At 44.0% G+C, this 17,509-nt stretch overlaps 1 protein-coding gene across 8 annotated transcripts in view; it reads left to right on the top strand.

Moving 5' to 3' along the window:
* Nucleotides 1-17,509, top strand: part of cdc42bpab (CDC42 binding protein kinase alpha (DMPK-like) b) — a 49,031-nt gene that overhangs the window by 19,102 nt on the left and 12,420 nt on the right. For all 8 annotated transcript variants that reach the window (XM_086099648.1, XM_086099642.1, XM_086099644.1 and 5 more), the window contains exons 4-19: nt 238-333; nt 1,100-1,248; nt 7,288-7,381; nt 7,738-7,938; nt 8,068-8,209; nt 8,282-8,391; nt 8,619-8,698; nt 9,575-9,753; nt 10,504-10,626; nt 10,749-10,882; nt 11,006-11,127; nt 11,367-11,487; nt 11,752-11,862; nt 12,512-12,759; nt 14,978-15,083; nt 16,171-16,295. In XM_086099648.1, coding sequence (XP_085955774.1) covers nt 238-333; nt 1,100-1,248; nt 7,288-7,381; nt 7,738-7,938; nt 8,068-8,209; nt 8,282-8,391; nt 8,619-8,698; nt 9,575-9,753; nt 10,504-10,626; nt 10,749-10,882; nt 11,006-11,127; nt 11,367-11,487; nt 11,752-11,862; nt 12,512-12,759; nt 14,978-15,083; nt 16,171-16,295 — 2,141 coding nt within the window. The remainder of the gene's footprint in view (nt 1-237; nt 334-1,099; nt 1,249-7,287; nt 7,382-7,737; nt 7,939-8,067; nt 8,210-8,281; nt 8,392-8,618; nt 8,699-9,574; nt 9,754-10,503; nt 10,627-10,748; nt 10,883-11,005; nt 11,128-11,366; nt 11,488-11,751; nt 11,863-12,511; nt 12,760-14,977; nt 15,084-16,170; nt 16,296-17,509) is intronic.

Genomic DNA, 17,509 nt, shown 5'->3' with positions numbered 1-17,509 from the left:
GTGCCGTTGTACCGTGGCATAAATCACAAGGCTATGGTGGTCATATTTAATTGTGGTCAACTTGTTTTATACCTACACCATTGTGAGGCGTAACGGTCAAATTACCTTTTCAGGTTAAGACTGTTTTATTGTCTTCACGTCATGATCTTAGCAGTTGACCGGCAAATGGTGTTTAACGTTTTGGTGTTTTGTGTGACACCTTTTATAAATTGCAAAATCTATTTTGTGTTTCTTCAGACGGCATGCTTTCGAGAGGAGCGAGACGTGTTGGTCAACGGGGACTCCCAGTGGATTACCACCCTCCACTACGCCTTCCAGGATGATAACAATTTGGTAGGCCACAACACGAGCTTCTATCTTGACACGTTTCAAGCTCCAACTCATCCTTACAGTCTTCACTCTTTTTCTTCTTCTTTTTTTTTTTTTTTTGCACCGAGTGGCCCGATCGGCTACTTTCACTAGTTCACCTAAGAAATCATGTTGAGAGCACCATCTCCTCAGTGCGGCAGATGACATGCCAGCCGCTGACTTGCACATTTCTTCACGACAGCAAAGCACAACATGACCCATCAAGTATTGCAGGAAATCGGGCAACATACGCGCCAATTAACACGAATGCGCCAATTAACGTGAATGTCACATTCATCCAAAAGCATTTGACTCTCGAGCCTTGCGTTTTGACACCAAAGCCATCATTCGCCGTTAAACCTGACCGTCTGTCTTCTCTCTTTGACCCAGAGTTCAAATGCCGGGACTGCTTGTCATTCCATTTCCCACACTCTCACAACAAATACTTTACCCGAGACACTCCCACAGATTCTTAAGACTAGACATTACTGCGCTTCCAGTGATCTAATTATAGGGGGGAAAAATGGGATGCCTATTTTACAGCCCTCACATCCTCTGGTCAGTAATAGGTGAGAAGGGAGGGAGTTTTCTCACTTGAGTGGCTTTATGCTCGGGCTCCTGCAAAAAATACTGTCCCCCATAATGTTCGGATTTTATGCTTTTCCCCCCACCACACTGCACACGCCTTTTTTTTTTTCCATCCAATCCCGCTGTCACTGCAATTAAGACAAACCTCTAATTGTTGTTTTAGTACCTGGTCATGGACTACTACGTGGGAGGTGACCTGCTTACATTGCTCAGTAAATTCGAGGACCGACTGCCCGAGGATATGGCTAGATTCTACCTGGCTGAAATGGTGCTTGCTATCGACTCAATTCACCAGCTTCACTACGTTCACAGGTGAGGAGCCAAGTGCATTGTGTCTCACTCCGATGAAACCCTGTGTGCCTACAATTAATATACAAGAAGGTTTGGCAAGTTTGGTGCCCTGTCAGCAAGCAATGAGAAATTAGACCCTGCAACATGGAAGGTTTTTCGTGCCTACACTGAAAAGAAAAAAAAAATCTGATTTTTATTTATTTTTATGTGATGAGAATAAAGACATATTTTTGCCCATTCAATGTCAGAATTCCCCCACAGATGAAACAATGTGACTCCAGCAGCAACTGTGTTCATCAAATTAAGTTTCAAAGATCATAAAACGTTTCAGCTTCTGGTTGATGAGTCAAGAAACGCAGCAAAAGATTTGAGGTCAAATGTTTGTATGCTAACATGAAACACTCAAGGGGTGTTGATATGCCGACTCTTCTGACTCATCATTTTGCATCGGGAACGTGCCAGGATCACTTAGAATCACGGTTGAAGCAGCGTGGGTACAAATGTGGCATGTAAGTGAATGAAGTTTAGTGCCATGTGTCATTTATGTTAAAAAAAAAAGTTCTTTCATTGCTTGACTTGCTGATTGTGATTTGCCCTGGTTTTAGCAATGATAAGGAGCACTTACAGACAGCTCTCCCATTCTCAGCATCCTTTTTGTGAGAGTTTTCTCTGAATTTCCGAGACTAATTCAACAGTCGATCCCATTGGTGTTCCCTCTTGAAATGCCCAAATTTATCAAATGTGCATGACTGCATGCGTGACCCAAGTTGGATGACCATTTTCTTTCAGTACTAAATTGGGCCGAATTTAAAAAAAACAACAAAACCCCCCCCCCCCAATTCAACACCAAGCCACCAACCTAGCCAGCTGGAGTGATGATTTGTTCTGAGAATGAAAGTCAGGGAGACTAAAAAGTGTTCCAACTCTCCAAAGTGGGTAGAAGGTTTGGCTTTAAAACTGCGCAGCGGACAAACCAAAACATGTTGCGGCCGGAATGCATCGCTGCCGGCTGCTGCTGCCGCCGCTGCTGTGTTCCAAAAATGAAACACTTTAATTTCAATTGCCAAACGAACAGAAGATCTTTGATGTCATGGTTTGGTTAATTTTTGGTATAGTATGGGGACAAATACAGAAGCGAAATTTCCTCTTTTGGGGTCAAACCGACGAGTTTATGCATCGATTTTTACCACTCCACAATGACTGTTACACCTTGAGGACAATAAATAGCCAATTTGGCAACGACGCGATTGCCTCGCTGAAATCACCAGGTGGAAGCTTCGTGCCGCAATTTAGCCGTTGTGCCTCAAGTGTGTGCAAAAAGGGTGGAAGTCTCTCCGCAAATGTAACGAAAGCACAGGCGCGGCGGATGTCTATTGACACTTAACGTCAAAATCTTCCCTCCGCATTTTCAGGTGCATGTGTAATAATGTATAAAATTGTGTACAGCATATTAAAAATAAAACATTTACGCTCCTGCAACTGAAACCATTGGAGGGGGTAGACCACTTTGAAAGCGCGGAAGCCCACTGGAGTACAGAATGTACAATGCACACAATGACTTGGAAAGGACTTTTTGTTTTAACGTTTTCTGTGTGTTTGCCAAGTTCACTGTCATCCTAGCCAATATTAGCAGAGAGTGCGTTTATATGTTCCGGTTTTAAGTGTGAAACACTTGAATATGACAACAATAAAAGTCTGACATTGCAAAAAACGGGTGTACGAGTCACCCCATAAAAGTAAATCCTTTCGGAGACGAAATTTGAAAACAAGTCCTATGATCCTCTCTGTGCTTTGCCACAATCGTGCTGGCGGGCAGCCAACATTTGTGTCCAACTGGCTGACAAACAAACCAACAAACGTCTGCACTACTATGCGAGAAAGCCTTAAAATGAAGGACATGACGCAATTATCTTGTCTTTAAAAATACTCAGGAAAATCTCTTATTACTGAGTTGAGACTTGCCGCGGGGGATCACGAGCCTCGTTTTGGCCTCTTCTGCCCTTTAGTGAGTGACAGCTGCATGGGACATTTGATAGGAGACAATTTCAAGTGTTTCACCGAGCTATTCACGCAATGCTTGTTCCCCAGTAACAGCAAGTGGAATGCTCCGGTCCAACACCCGCTTCCAAGTCTGTGCCCACACATCAGGAATTTGACACGCTTATCATCTGACAGATTTGAAACCTACGTGAGAAGCTGATTGTATTATCCTGTTGTTTGGGGTTGCCATCATTTGTTATTCCGGAAAATAGCACAGACCACCAACATGTCATTTAAAAAAAATTCTAAAGCACTCCATTTCGGAGGCAAATTGGGTATGTTCTGTTCTACATTTTTTTACTGGTCTTTCTGAAAGCTTCACTTGTCACGTCCGCTCCCTTCGTAACTTAGATAGCTACTATCTCAAATTCCATCCATCCATTTTCCGAACCGCTTGATCCTCACTAGGGTCGCGGGGGTGCTGGAGCCTATCCCAGCCACCTACGGGCAGTAGGCGGGGGACACCCTGAATCAGTTGCCAGCCAATCGCAGGGCACACATAGACGAACAACCATCCACGCCCACAGGGACAATTTAGAGCGTCCAATCAGCCTGACATGCATGTTTTGGGAATGTGGGAGGAAACCGGAGCACCCGGAGAAAACCCACGCAGGCCCGGGGAGAACATGCAAACTCCACACAGGGAGGCCGGAGCTGGAATCGAACCCGGTACCTCTGCACTGTGAAGCCGACGTGCTAACCACTGGACTACCGGGTCAAATTCTTTTTCATAATTGAAATCAATGGTAATGCCATTCATTAGTTCCAGTACCCTTAAAAAAAAGCTAATTATCTGGAAAAAAACTCTCAATTGAGAAACAAGTGTAGTTCCACTGTACTGTCAAATGGCTGATGTCAAATGGGTGTCAAGAAAATCAACTGCGTATGTAAGTTCAAGGTTGATGTCATCATGTTTCGGCTAGGGCTGAACCAGACATTTCATGGAAAGATGCCAACATTAAAATGTAGACGCAAATGCGAGGATAAAGAAAGTGAACGGGGAGCCGCTAGTTGTATGTTGTAGCAATTAGGAGTGGCATACACGGAAGAGGGGAAGGAAAGGAAAAGGGGCATGAAGGGGGGATGACACTGTTTCCATTGAAGTCCCCTTGTGGACTGCTTGGGACAGTAATCATGGGGAATGAGAGGTGTGTGGGTGCGGCGTTGATACGGCGCCCGATGGACTCGCCCTCAGCCCCTCCCCTCCTCTCTGTATTTCATGTATATGCGTTCATGCGAGAAAGACACCGTTTTTAAGTTTTTCTTTTTTGCTGAGGGCGGAGTCAGCAAAAACATCTCTTGCGGAGGGTGCGTTTTGCTGGCTGATCCCATTTGAGAAAGTGTGTACATGTGTGCGTGGCTGCATGCATGGGAGCTAGCCTGTGTGGGTGGGGGGGGGGGTGGGTGTGTTTGGCAGCACGAATGTGAGGGTGTGTCTACATCTGAGGTACAGCTTGTTTCCGAAGCGCATGTCTGAAGAAAAGGACAACCCACTCACCCTATAAATTAGTAGCCCTTGGTCGTCATTAATTAGTAAACCATTCCTTCTCTTCATCCACCAAACAGACTTGACTAAGTTTCTATTTGCACTTGTGAAGGTTGTGGTACCATGGTCGATCAATGATATTCTGACTGTGTTCCTCTGGGTAATCGCAAATGAAGTGGATGATTTCACAGTCTCCTGGGACCATTAATGGTCCCGTTCTTTGTTTTGCAGGGAACCATCTTGAAGCCTTATTTCAGACCTAAAATACTCTTCGTGTGGGCTTAAAATGATTCATAGATAGAAGGAAGGTCAATAATGCAGTGACACTAAGTGATGATATTTGTACACCAAATGAGTCTTGTTGCCAGGATGTTAGCATAAAAACATTAGAGCGACAAAATAAAGCTTGGATGGAAGAACACCACACCGCCATGTGGGCGCGCGTGTGTATTCAGTGATCAGTGACCCGTTTGGCCTCACGAAGGGGCCTGACAAATGTCGCAATAGCTGAACTCAGCGTGGCTTAGTGCCTCCTAGCACCACATCTGTCTCGTGTGGGTTTGTGCGGCGGCGAGCAAAAGGCCTATTCTGCCAGAGTGAGAAGAGATGTGGGGGGGCTGCTACTGAGGAGGGGCTTCCTTGTGTGGACAGATAGAGGGCGGTCTGTGCCGATGACAATGTTGGCTACCATTCCAGTCCGTCACTCGTGAAATGTGCCATGTCCTGGGTCATCGTAATCCTTTGTCAGTGGAATCTGACCACTGTGGAGGTTTGCATGTGTGTGTAAGATGATAGATTGTTTTATTATTGATCGGGACCATGTGTCTCTTCGTGGCTCGCTGAAGTACAAGAGAATGGCTTTATTTCTCTCTGATTGGTCTTGTTAATAATTTAAAGGCACTCTTTTATTTAACATTTTTTTGCCATTGATCCTAATTGATTCCCTGCTTTTTTTTCCTCTCTTAGGAAAAAGCAAACAGTCTTATTAAAATGATGCACAACCACTAACAACTCGACTCCAAAGACTGTTTGCAGGATTACAGTTGCTTACAAATTCACGGTTCTGCTTTTCAATATTTTATGACTATTTGAAAATAATATTTGGGGCATCTGAATGTGCATAGCAACCTGAATATGTTAACTAGCCTTTGGGTAACATGCATTTGCCTCTGAGCGTTATGTTCGATAGAACAGTAACTGTTTAAAATAAATATTCGGAATCATTGTCAACACGATGCTATAGAAAGATTGGGTCCTGTCAAATGCAATGCTGGTTTCAGTGTTCCTCTCTTTGTGTCAAGCGGTACCAGAGGTCACACAGTCAGAACAATTGCTTGTCTAGATCCATGTGAACATCCTTGTCTGCGCAGCTTCCTGTGTGTGTGTGTGGGGGGGGGGGGGGGTGTTGCTCGTGTGTGCTCACGCGCAGGCGCACATGTTTATTGTCAGGCTGCAACCAGATGGCCCTCCCAGATGGATGGTGTGTATTAGAAGAGCTTACCTCCCTCTATTCTAGTCTCAATGCTGCTCTTTAAGACCACGGGAGTCTTGTGACACACTTGCCCAATTAACTGGACTAACTAGCCTTCGTATTAGCTTCGCCTCCTCCGCTGCGGGCCTTACAATGTGTGGAAGCTAGGGTGTGCTGTGTGCATCTGCATGTGCGTGCATGCATCGCTGGCGGCGCTTGTGCTGGTGAGCTCCTAACATCAGGCAGGTTAAGTCTGATGAAGAAAAGATGAAGCGGAGGAGTAAAAAAATGACAATGAGCATTTGAACCACTGTAGTGGTCAGCACCTCCAATCGCATGATGATGACAGAAGTGGACAAAAGAACAATTTTTGCTGACTTCTGACTTTGGCAACATGTGAAATTAATGATTGTCAAAAAAACATGTATATTTGTGCAGAACCTCTCACTTTTCCTCCAGACCATGTGTATTGGGCTTGGTCACAGCTCAGCATATTAATAGGGGCGCGCACGCACAAACACGCCCACGCACACATGACTGCCACAACCCTCTGAGGAAATCTGTGGAATGGTCAGACATTGACGAGGCCTATATTTAACTATGCACTATTCAAAGCAGTGCGTTCCGGGAGCTGGATAATATTGATTTTTACGGCACAGTATAGTATGGAGCTTGACTGGAGGGCCCCCCATCATGGAAAACGGCTAAATGACTAATTGTACCCGGACCCTCCTAAGTAACACTCGCTGCGAGTCATGCATTGTAGTTGTCGGCACTGGACTAAAATTGAACCAGCTGTGCATCCGGATGGATGACTCCTTGATTTGTCATGTGCATAAATGCATGACTAAATTAGTACAATCTTAGAAACCTGTCATCAGTTTTAGGGTTGCAAAAAAGGTGCATGTTGACAGGATGTTAAAACTGAGCGACTGGTGTGGAACTTTTTTTAACAGAATTCTTAGAGCTTGCGTTATTCTATCAAAGTTCAATTTTGAAAAAGACATTTCCCACTCTTAATTTCCTCATCATTTGACCGTTTGCTCTCCCAATCTTCCTTCAGGGATATAAAGCCCGACAACATCCTGTTGGATAGGAACGGCCATATCCGTTTGGCTGACTTCGGCTCCTGCCTCAAACTCATGGAGGATGGCACGGTATGCATTTAGCCTGCTGCTGCAGCTGTTGTTCTTATTGAAATCATGGAATGTCCTCCAAACGTTTCCAACTGGAAGACCAGCTCACACACGCACACACATATAAATATTAATTCCATTTCATAGGAAAACAAAATATTCACGCCTTTTTTAAAAAGTTTTCATAATCAACGTTTGGCTTTTTTAGGCGAAACGCTGACAATGAAATCAATCACTGACGTGGAAGTAATGGCAATGAATCATTTTTAACTTTTGTCATCTTTTTCAAGAGACAAACTGCTGTTGTTGTGATTAGAGTTAACAGTGTGTGAAGTTTTTGGTTCCTCTTTATGTTGGATTTGCGTTGCTCATTCCAGGTCCAGTCCTCCGTGGCCGTGGGGACACCGGACTATATCTCTCCAGAAATCCTCCAAGCCATGGAGGATGGGAAGGGCAAGTATGGACCTGAGTGCGATTGGTGGTCCCTGGGCGTCTGTATGTATGAAATGCTTTATGGAGAGACCCCCTTCTATGCCGAGTCCCTCGTGGAAACGTATGGCAAAATCATGAACCATAAGGTGAGCTGTTTTAACAAAACGCCACTTTGTGATTTGAATGTGAACATAAAGCCTTCAATTCATCTCGACTGTGCTTCTTATGCCACAAACTCCATGTATGTATTTGTTGTTGTTTTTTTTCCCCCCCAGGAGCGATTCCAATTCCCACAACAGATAACAGATTTAGTTTCAGAGGAGGCAAAGGATCTCATACGTCGGCTCATTTGCTGTCGAGGGTACCGAATAGGACAGAATGGGATTGAGGATTTCAAGCAGCATCCATTTTTCGCCGGTACAATCCACTTGCCACATGTCTCCATTCTGCCAAGGTTTCTTGCTTACCTGTCATCTCCTTAATATGCAGGCATTGACTGGGACAATATCCGCTTGTGTGAGGCCCCTTACATCCCTGAGGTCAGCAGTCCCACCGATACCTCCAACTTTGATGTGGACGACGACTCTCTCAAGAACGCCGTAAGTGTGCGCGTGTGGTCAAAAGGCAAAGAAATTGTCACTTGACGACCCCATGAGCCTTCTGGAATGCATTGTAGAGCTGGCAAGATGAGCCGACGAGTCCCGATTAAAATGGCTCGATATCAGCTCTTAAATTCAACCATGATCTATTTTTTTGACTCGTCAACTATCAAAATAATCTTTTGTGGCAGCCCGATGAAGTCATTGTTTGTTTGTTTTTTACACAGGAGACCATGCCTCCTCCCTCTCACACTGCCTTTTCTGGTCACCACTTGCCCTTTGTTGGCTTCACCTACACCAGTAAATGGTAAGTCAACAAATAAAATTGTTTTATTGAAAACGCAAAAAGTGTCAGAAGTGGCGCAAGAATACCGTCTACTCTCACAAAGTGATGTTCACAGTCTGACTGACGTCCTATCCGTGGGAAAGCCACGCTTAACCTCTTCAAGGCTCAGTGATAAATGGTGTTTGCCACTCTTTCTCTACTTCCAATTCTCCCGTCACTCTTTTAACTCATTCAGTACCAGCCAATTCTAGACCAAGTCTGAAAAGACGTTTAAAAACGTCTTTGGGAGTGAATGAGTTAATTGCTCTTTCCATGCCAACAGTTTTGCATAATGTCACTTTTAAGGTGTCTGTCTTAATCGCCCCCCTGCAAAAAATCAAGCCCAGCAGACTTTGTATTTAACACCCACCGTGTCTGTGAACCGAGTCAATTCTTGCTTTATTTATATATTAATGTACCATTCAGTTTACCATTTATCGTTTCACCAGCTCAAGGCAGAGACTATTTGTCGTTCTCACCAGAGGTGGAAGGGCGCCAACCAAAGTGCTTTAATCCCACATCTTAAAAAAATAACCACACCCTCTGACTATCTTGAGAAAGTCAGACTGTTGAGTCACAGAGAATTCTTTTAGTGCCTGCGATTTCCTTGTTCCCGATAACTTGGATGGCGTTACAGAATTTTACTGTGAAACGAGATTTGTATTTTTGGCAGCAAGTATTTGAAGAGTCTTATGTTAAAGTGATGGCCAAGATCTACCACTTTTCACACATAGTCAGAAAAAATAAAATATTTAAAGGCATCATACACATATGTACATTCTGTTGTGTGTTTGACCGTGCTGCACCCCAAAAAAAATGCTTATTTGTCCCATTCTTCACCATTTTCCTCCTCTTTAGCACAATCTCTGATCGGGGTTGCCTGCGGCAGCTGTCAGGTGCGGCAGGCAAGGCGGGTCCGGACAAACTTGACACGGATGTCCAGCGCAGCTTGGAGAACAGCCTAGCCGTAGAGGCCTACGAAAGGAGGATCCACCGCCTAGAACAGGAGAAACTGGAGCTGAACCGCAAAGTTCAAGGTGAGGGTGGAGGTCACACTACGACTAAAACATGTCAAAAAAAACAAAACGGAGCTGAGTGTTAATTAGTGTTCACTTGTTACAGACTTTTGAGCAAAAGCATCCAGGGTTGGCGCTGGGTCATGAAAACCTTTAGCCCATGTAGCTAAAAAGGTGTAGCCGCATTCGAGCGCAACGCCATATCTCAGCAATTCAGTCCTAAATTGATCTTTCTTCGCACATTTTCAACACTTACCTTACCACTAACATTGATGATGTTGGCTTGATGGAGGTACTTGTAGACTGACTTTTTTTAGACGCCTCATTGCTTCAAATCCAGGGAAGTTCCCAACATTTGTGTTTTCATCCACTCGAGGATCGCAACAGAAGTGCGAACTCGCTACGGCTTGCATGCTCGCCGCCACTAGCAGATGTGAAAAATGCGTCATGGGCTTGGAGCGATGTTGTGATTATACTGTCACCAATTATGTGCATCACTGACCGCGTGGAGGATTGTGGATGACTGTCTGCAATTTGCCAACGGACATGTTTTTAAATGTTTTATTTTATTTTTGCATATGGGTATTTAGGATTAGTAGCCACGCTCCCCCGTTCCAAATTTGACAGGCAAATTGGCCATTCGCCACTGCGGCGTGTGGGTGGAAATATTGAAGTCGCCACTCTCCATTTCACCTCGTCAGTGGTGAGGTGGTGGAGTGGGAAGCACGCACCCCAAGAACTTCTCTGTTAAAGGACGTATTGACATTGCAGATCTGACCCAGACGGTTCAAGCACATCAGCGCCCAACTGGTGAAGGCCTTTTGAGTGCCAACAAGGAGGTGGAGATCAGGAGTCTAAAGACCGAGATTGACATTCTCAAGAAACAAATCGCTGGTAGGACTTAACGATTTAAATCTTGCCAATGTCAATTGTACAGAAAGTTAATCCTCCAATACAGCCAGTCGGGTGTTGAATGAGTTTCCAGTATTAGCTTCACGACTCTGTGTTTATGACAGACTCAGGCCAACTGGAAAAACAGCTTGAAGATGTGACGATGGCTCGTCGAGAACTAGAGGACTCATCCAAACATGTGAAGATGTTAGAGAAACAAATAAAAAGTCTCACAAGGGACAACGATGACCTAATGAAGGTATTACGCGAGTTGAATGGTGCTTTTCCATGATACGTAAGCCTTATTGTTCAAACAAACCGCATGATACTTTCTTGCCATAAATTGCATGATATATTGTTGACCTTTCTTGTTTGTGGCTAGGACCTTGTGGAAGCCAGCGAGAAGGTCAAGTCACAGTCAAAGGATCTGAAAGAAGCATACGGTCAGAGAAAACTGGCCATGCACGAGTTTTCAGAACTCAACAAGGACCTCTCAGACCTCAGGTATAGCCTCAGGTTAAACTTTGACATGACACCATTCTTAATTGAAACCACTGAACGGAAAAAGACACAGCTCTTGAAGTGGAAATTACGCTACTGCCGTTTTCAAGTCCTTATTGTCAAGTGTCAACATACAGCAGGACTGTGTGAAAATAGAAAATGGAAAAATCTGTTTCATTTCTTCTGTATATGACATGCTACCTAGGTATGTAATTGACTGCATAATCTGACCAAACCCACAGATCGGAAAAGCAGCAACTGTCTCGACAGCTGCGTGACAAGGTGGAGGAAATGGAGAGTCAAAATCAGAAATTTGAGGCTCTGCGCCTTGAGGTGCGAAAGACGGAGAAGGCCAGGAAAGAGGTAGAGCAGACTTCGTGTGGTTGATAGCACCTCCACATCTTCCCTTTACCCTGATTGGTGCACAATTCCCGCATAATTCATTTGAGTCTATTTAAGAATCATTGTAAATTCTGAAAAGATAGAAGTAGATTTTGTGTCCTAACCCAATACCTTGTATTTGATGGGGTTTTCTTTGGATTGATTTCATTCATGTGTAGATTTGTGTCAGAAATATCGTACTTTTCAAAACCATTGATAGAAATTCATGTTGAACCATATCAACAGATGGAGACTCAGATGGACGAGCGCATAGCCGAGGCGCTGAAAGAGAGGAAGCTGAAAGAACGTAATGAGCAGTACACCCGGCAGCTGGAGGGGGAGCTGGAAAGGCTGAAGGTAATAGCGATAAACATCATCAATCACACATCTGCGCGACCCTTGAAACGGCATATGCTCACAAGACCAAACCCTTGTCACTTTTTCATATTCAACTCTTGCTGTGTTCCATCATTCCTTAAAATCCCAGCCCCTACGATCATGTTTTCTATTTTCCATTGCATGATACAAGCGGTAAGCAGCCTGTCCTCACAAGTTTATTTGGCTATTATTTGCAAAGTAAGGCATAATGCATCAGGATGTAGGCTACATTGAAAAAGCTTTATTCCTTTGAAAACAATACACTCCCACCCATTAGCCGAAATCTTTCGCATGGAATGCAAAATATCTTGCGCCAGGACTTTCCACTGCTTTCGCATGCATCACATCGGGCTTTTGTTTGTGTGATGCTCATTTTGAGCATACTTTGCAGTCAAATATGGTGTGGAAATAATGTTCGATCCCACTTGATGATATCCAGACCACAGACCGAAGTGCGAATGGATGGGTAAAGCTCACAATCCTGCTTTGAACGCTTGAAGTCGCTCCGAGAATGCTTCAGCCCACGTGAACATGTCGTTGGCTGCTGTGTCACTGTCACAGTTTGTTTCCCAACTCATCTCAGATTGTTCGGACTGCATTGTCTTATCCGTTGCTCCGTCTTTTCCAGGTAAAACAAGTTGGGTCGTTTGCTCTCGCCACCCCGTCCGACCAATCCCAGGAGATGGGGCGTCTGCGGGGTGACCTGGAGAAGAAGACCCACCTGCACGAGGAGGAACTGTCCCGTCGAGATGAACAACACGGCACAGATTTGAGGACTTTGCGCAAGGACCTGCGTGACGCCGAAAGCCAGCATCTCAGCCTGCAGAAGGAGATTCTCATGCTCAAAGACAAGCTCGAGAAGACTCGCAGAGAGAGGTGTTTCATCTTTTTATTTTTCGTAGTTACTCTCTTTGCCTTCGTTCATTACCTCTCTATTTAAGTGACATTGTAACATGTTATGTCCGCATTTTGAATGCTGTGAAGGTGTATTGTTTTTTCAGCGCTGTATATGTTGTCTCTCGGTGATCTTTCCATATAGTTACTTACATCCTGTGTCTAGTAAATGCATTGATTTCATTTCAATGTGTTATACTTTTCCAATCACCGAGTCAAGTCTACACAGTATATCATTCGTGCATGGAGTACATCACACACACGACCGACTCGCACACATGCAAGCAAGGGAGAGGGAAATCTGTGAGGGGATTGATTTGAAATGTCCAGCGATTACATCACGTCTCTTATAATAGATGTTCTCATTTTGGTTTGTTGCGAGCCAGTTGTCAGGATGAGGATCATCAGTGATTCACTCCCATTTCAAATTAAAACATACTTCAAATGGAGCGGCGAATATCAGACCCCCAGTTTTAAAAACGACATACAGCGCACTGCAATCGCCGTGTGAGGTTGGTGAGCTCACTGGTACAAGTGAATCCCATCGTTCAGATTGGCGCAACCTAAGAGCGTGCATGCAGTGCATGGCTTTAGCTAGTAGCCTCTTGTTTTGATCTGCACCGATGGAGACGCCACTGTCAACAATTGCAAGTTGTATGAGTCTCATTCTTCACCTCTATGAACACGGAGCCTAAGCAAGTACACAGTACAGTAATCAAGATGCCAAAAATCTTGAAAATGAATCGGAAGAATCCCTGAAATTTATTTCCCCAGTATTTATGTCATTGTAAGAGCTCTGAGACAGGTGATCGTACTTGAAGAACTTACACAATCTTGTTTTGGAGAGACTTTATTCTTACACACATTAATTTTTGTTCCCATTTGCCCATTGGTTTTCTGAAATTTGGGATTGCGGCTCCAGTTGCCAATATCGATAATTAAGCAGGAACGACAAGGGCTTCTTGATTCTTGTTTGTTGTAGTCAATCCATGTTTACTGTGTGTAGTTACTGTACAGTTTGGGTGGTGGAATTCTTTCCCATTCTTGCTTGACATACACCTTCAGGGTCTCTTTCCGTTGTATTTTGTGCTTTGTGATGCACCACTCATTTTCAATGGAAGAAAGGTCTGGACTGCTGAAAGGCCAGTTTAGTACTCACTTTTATGACAAAGCCACACTGTTGTCACATGCAGAATGTGACTTGGCATTGTCGTGCGGAAAGAGACTGGTGGGCATGTTTCTCCCAAACCCGTATGTACCTTTTAGCAACAATGGCGCCTTCACGGATGTGCAAATGACCCATTCCAAGGGCACTAACATACCATCACAGTTGCTTGCTTGTGAACTTTGCACTGATAAGTCCGAGTGGTCCTTTTCGCCTTTGATCCAGAGGACACGACATCCATCCTTCGTCGTGGGTTCATTATGTCAGAGAATGTGGGTCAAAAACTGTCCTCCATGGATGTAAAATGGTCATTGACTTCACCTGCCATGTTAATTTAACATGTTGATGTCCAGTTGGTGGTCAGTGTCCTGATGTGGCAGTTGCTCAATTGTTTCTACTCACTACTATGGCACATAGCAAGTAAAACTGAACCAGTTTTGCCACTTTTAGCCCCTCAAAAAGGCTTCCCAATTTTTAGGATTTTAGCATTTAAGTTATGAACTAGGTTACGGTCCCTGGAAAGTGAAGTCTTACTTAAATTAGAGACACCACAGAGAAAGTTTATGATGCCAAAGGCTTTCTTTCGACAGGATGGGGACATAGCTGTTCTCACCACTTTCAATTGGTTAATATTGTGTGCCAAGTAAAGTATACTACAGTGAAGAAATGTTTGGACCACTACAGAGGATCTTTCAAGCCTCCAATGGCTCGAGTATATCCCACGGGTCAAAATATGTAACGCTTGCTCATTTAAATGACACCGAACTGTTCTGTAAATTGTGGCGTCACTGGGCACCGTTTTAGCCGTGCCCCAAAAATTCGGAAAATTGAAATGGTGAAAAACATTTTAATATCGCTACACTTAAGTATCAGAGAGATCTCCGCCTTTGCGCATTTTCAATTATTATCTTGAAATCTTCAAAGAATCTGTTTCGAAGCAAATTTCTGAATTCCCTTCACATGGTCAGGATATATTCTTTCAAGGTTTGTCCAGCCAGTTGTCACGAGTTGATCACTGTTTATTCTCCTCAACAGTCAATGTGAGCGGGAGGAGTTTGAGACGGATTACAAGCAAAAGTGTGAAAGGGAAAGAGTTCTCCTTACTGAAGAAAATAAAAAGCTGTCCAGCGAATTGGATAAGGTAAGGTGTATTTCAGAAATGCAACCGATTGCGGGGGGGACTTGTATAATAATAATAATAAATTGAAGTCTATCGTGCGCTTTAGCCATTTCCTCACTGTCTGGCACAATTAGTCCCTAACCTCAGGTAACCTTTCTGGGCTGGCCTGAATCTTTTCATCACATTCTTTCACCTCACTCCGATGCCAAAGACATCTCTGGTCAGTAGCCCACATAAAAGCATCCCGTAGCCTCCCACGCTGTGCAGTGGAATGGCACTCTGGATTCTGCCGATTTCAAAAAAGGTTCTCAAGAGTTCAAAAATGCTCCTACTTTCAACACCTTCCATGCGGGAGGATTTTTGACATCTGGACGGAAATCTGCTGAGAATGGCTAAGGTTACAATTGGCAATGATCACTGTAGTTGAAAACAAAGTTGAAATTTATAAGCGTCAATGAGAAGTACCAGATAGTCAGGACAACCTGGTCTTCGCAACCATTTTTGCATACTTTTGTCTTCATAGGGATGTTCCAGCCAAGTTGTAAAAGCACATTTACTGCGCGAAACCGGAAATGTGTTCACCTTTATGGCTGAGAGCCCTTTCCAAACCTTAACATGGCTTCGTTACCTCAACTGTCCTCAGAAGGTGCCGCTCCCTAGCCTGGAAAGCCTCTGCCAAACTGTATGACATTAAACTGTATTAGTGTGAACATTACCTCACAGACTTGACGGCAATAAAACGTGCTCTTAAGTGAGGCATTTGATGAAACAATAGAAGAGTTTGCGATTTGTTGTGTCTCTATGGTTACATCCTCTTGCACAACACACATGAAAGGAAGCGGGATCGTTCAACAATATACCACGGTGTTAAATCACTTGTGTTTCTCTGCTAATGCAATCAGAAAGCTGTCGACGACCTTCTCCGTTGCTCAAAGTCCAATGACACGAGTCATTTCGAGGCCCAGCGCCTTTGCCTCCTGCTGAATAGCGGATGTGCATTGTTTGAAGTTTGATTGTTGTCCTTTGTGTCTGTTGGATTTTCTTGCTTTGAAACAAATTGGGAGGTTGGAAATGATGCATCTGACTTCACGTGCTTTTATGTCCTCAGCTAACAAGCATGTTTGAAAAGGTGAGCGTCTCCAATCGGCAGCTTGAGGAAGAGTTGAGAGAGCTGGCTGACAAAAAGGAGAGCGTTGCTCACTGGGAGGCCCAGATCACGGAAATCATCCAGTGGTGAGAGAAACGCACTTTGTTGCACTTAGGAAATGATTCTTTTTCTCCGCTAACAGGTTCAGCGGACCCCCAAAAGCTTCCTACGCTTTGTCGAGTCTCCATTTTAACACGTTATAGTTCTAATTAGCTACCACTTACACACAATAGTTTTCAAATGTGTTACAGAATAACCGTGACATCGGTTTACATCAACAGAGTTTAAAATAACCCCAGTGATTTAGAAAGGGACTTAATCTCTGTGGAATTGGTTAATGTTGAAGGTTTCCTTAAAACAACACAAGACAAGTGACTTGGTGCCATTTGTTCCAGTGAGGGACAACTTTCATTGAGCACCAAAGGCCCCTTTTTTTTTTGGACCATGTCACTCACAATAAAAGCAAACAGAAAACAGTTTGTGGACTCATTTGTGGGTGCTGTCGTCCCCCACACCCCAGCCAAAGTTGTGCGGGAATTCACTTTTCCGATTGCTCAACACCTGGCAGTAGTATCTGTGGTTGTCTGAGACCGCCAAACCAAAGAGACCAGTCAGCTCCGCTCTACTCAACTCAATTTATGGAGCACTCTAAAACGACCACCGCTGTAGACATGGAGCAAAAAGACAGTAGAAAGCACAAAAACAGTCAAACTAAAAATCAAGTCCCATGCTGAGTTAAAAGCCAAAGAATAAAAATCTGTTTTAAGATGAGTTTTAAAGATGGGCTGGGGGTGGGGAGCTTGCCGAACAGTCGGTACATTTCGTGAAGAAGAACAATTGGTGAGCTAAAGCGATATTTGAATTTGTTTTAAATTTAAAAATATCTCAAATCCTCATGTGCGAGGGGGAAAAAAAAAAAACTTTTTTTTTTCATCAACAAAAATGCGTTCGGGAAACACAAAACCGTCTCTAATTAAAATTTGCTGTTGACCAATATGATCCTTAAATTGCCAGAGTGGGGAAATTGCCCAAAGCACTTTTGAACTTTGTACTGATAAAGTGCACGTTGCCTCGCAGTGTATCGGTTTCCACCTCACTGTGTTAATGCAGCATTTTTTGCATACCTCTGAGGATCCTGAGCTGTTTGACCCTCTCTCCTGCTCAGATCGCTTCCCTTTGCAGCTGGCACCTCGCCAGCTGCTTGGCCTCCCTCTGTTGGACGAGCCTCAAGTCCTAGCATAGTGCTCACACACACACACGCATGCACACGCTCACATATTTGAAGGGCAAGTTTGGAATT

Source organism: Hippocampus guttulatus, chromosome 20 (assembly GCF_054856545.1).
Source record: "Hippocampus guttulatus isolate MCC_2025c chromosome 20, RoL_Hgut_1.0, whole genome shotgun sequence".
Taxonomy (NCBI): Eukaryota; Metazoa; Chordata; class Actinopteri; order Syngnathiformes; family Syngnathidae; genus Hippocampus; species Hippocampus guttulatus.
Note: the sequence above shows the minus strand (reverse complement) of the source record. Positions and strands in the feature narration are given on the sequence as shown.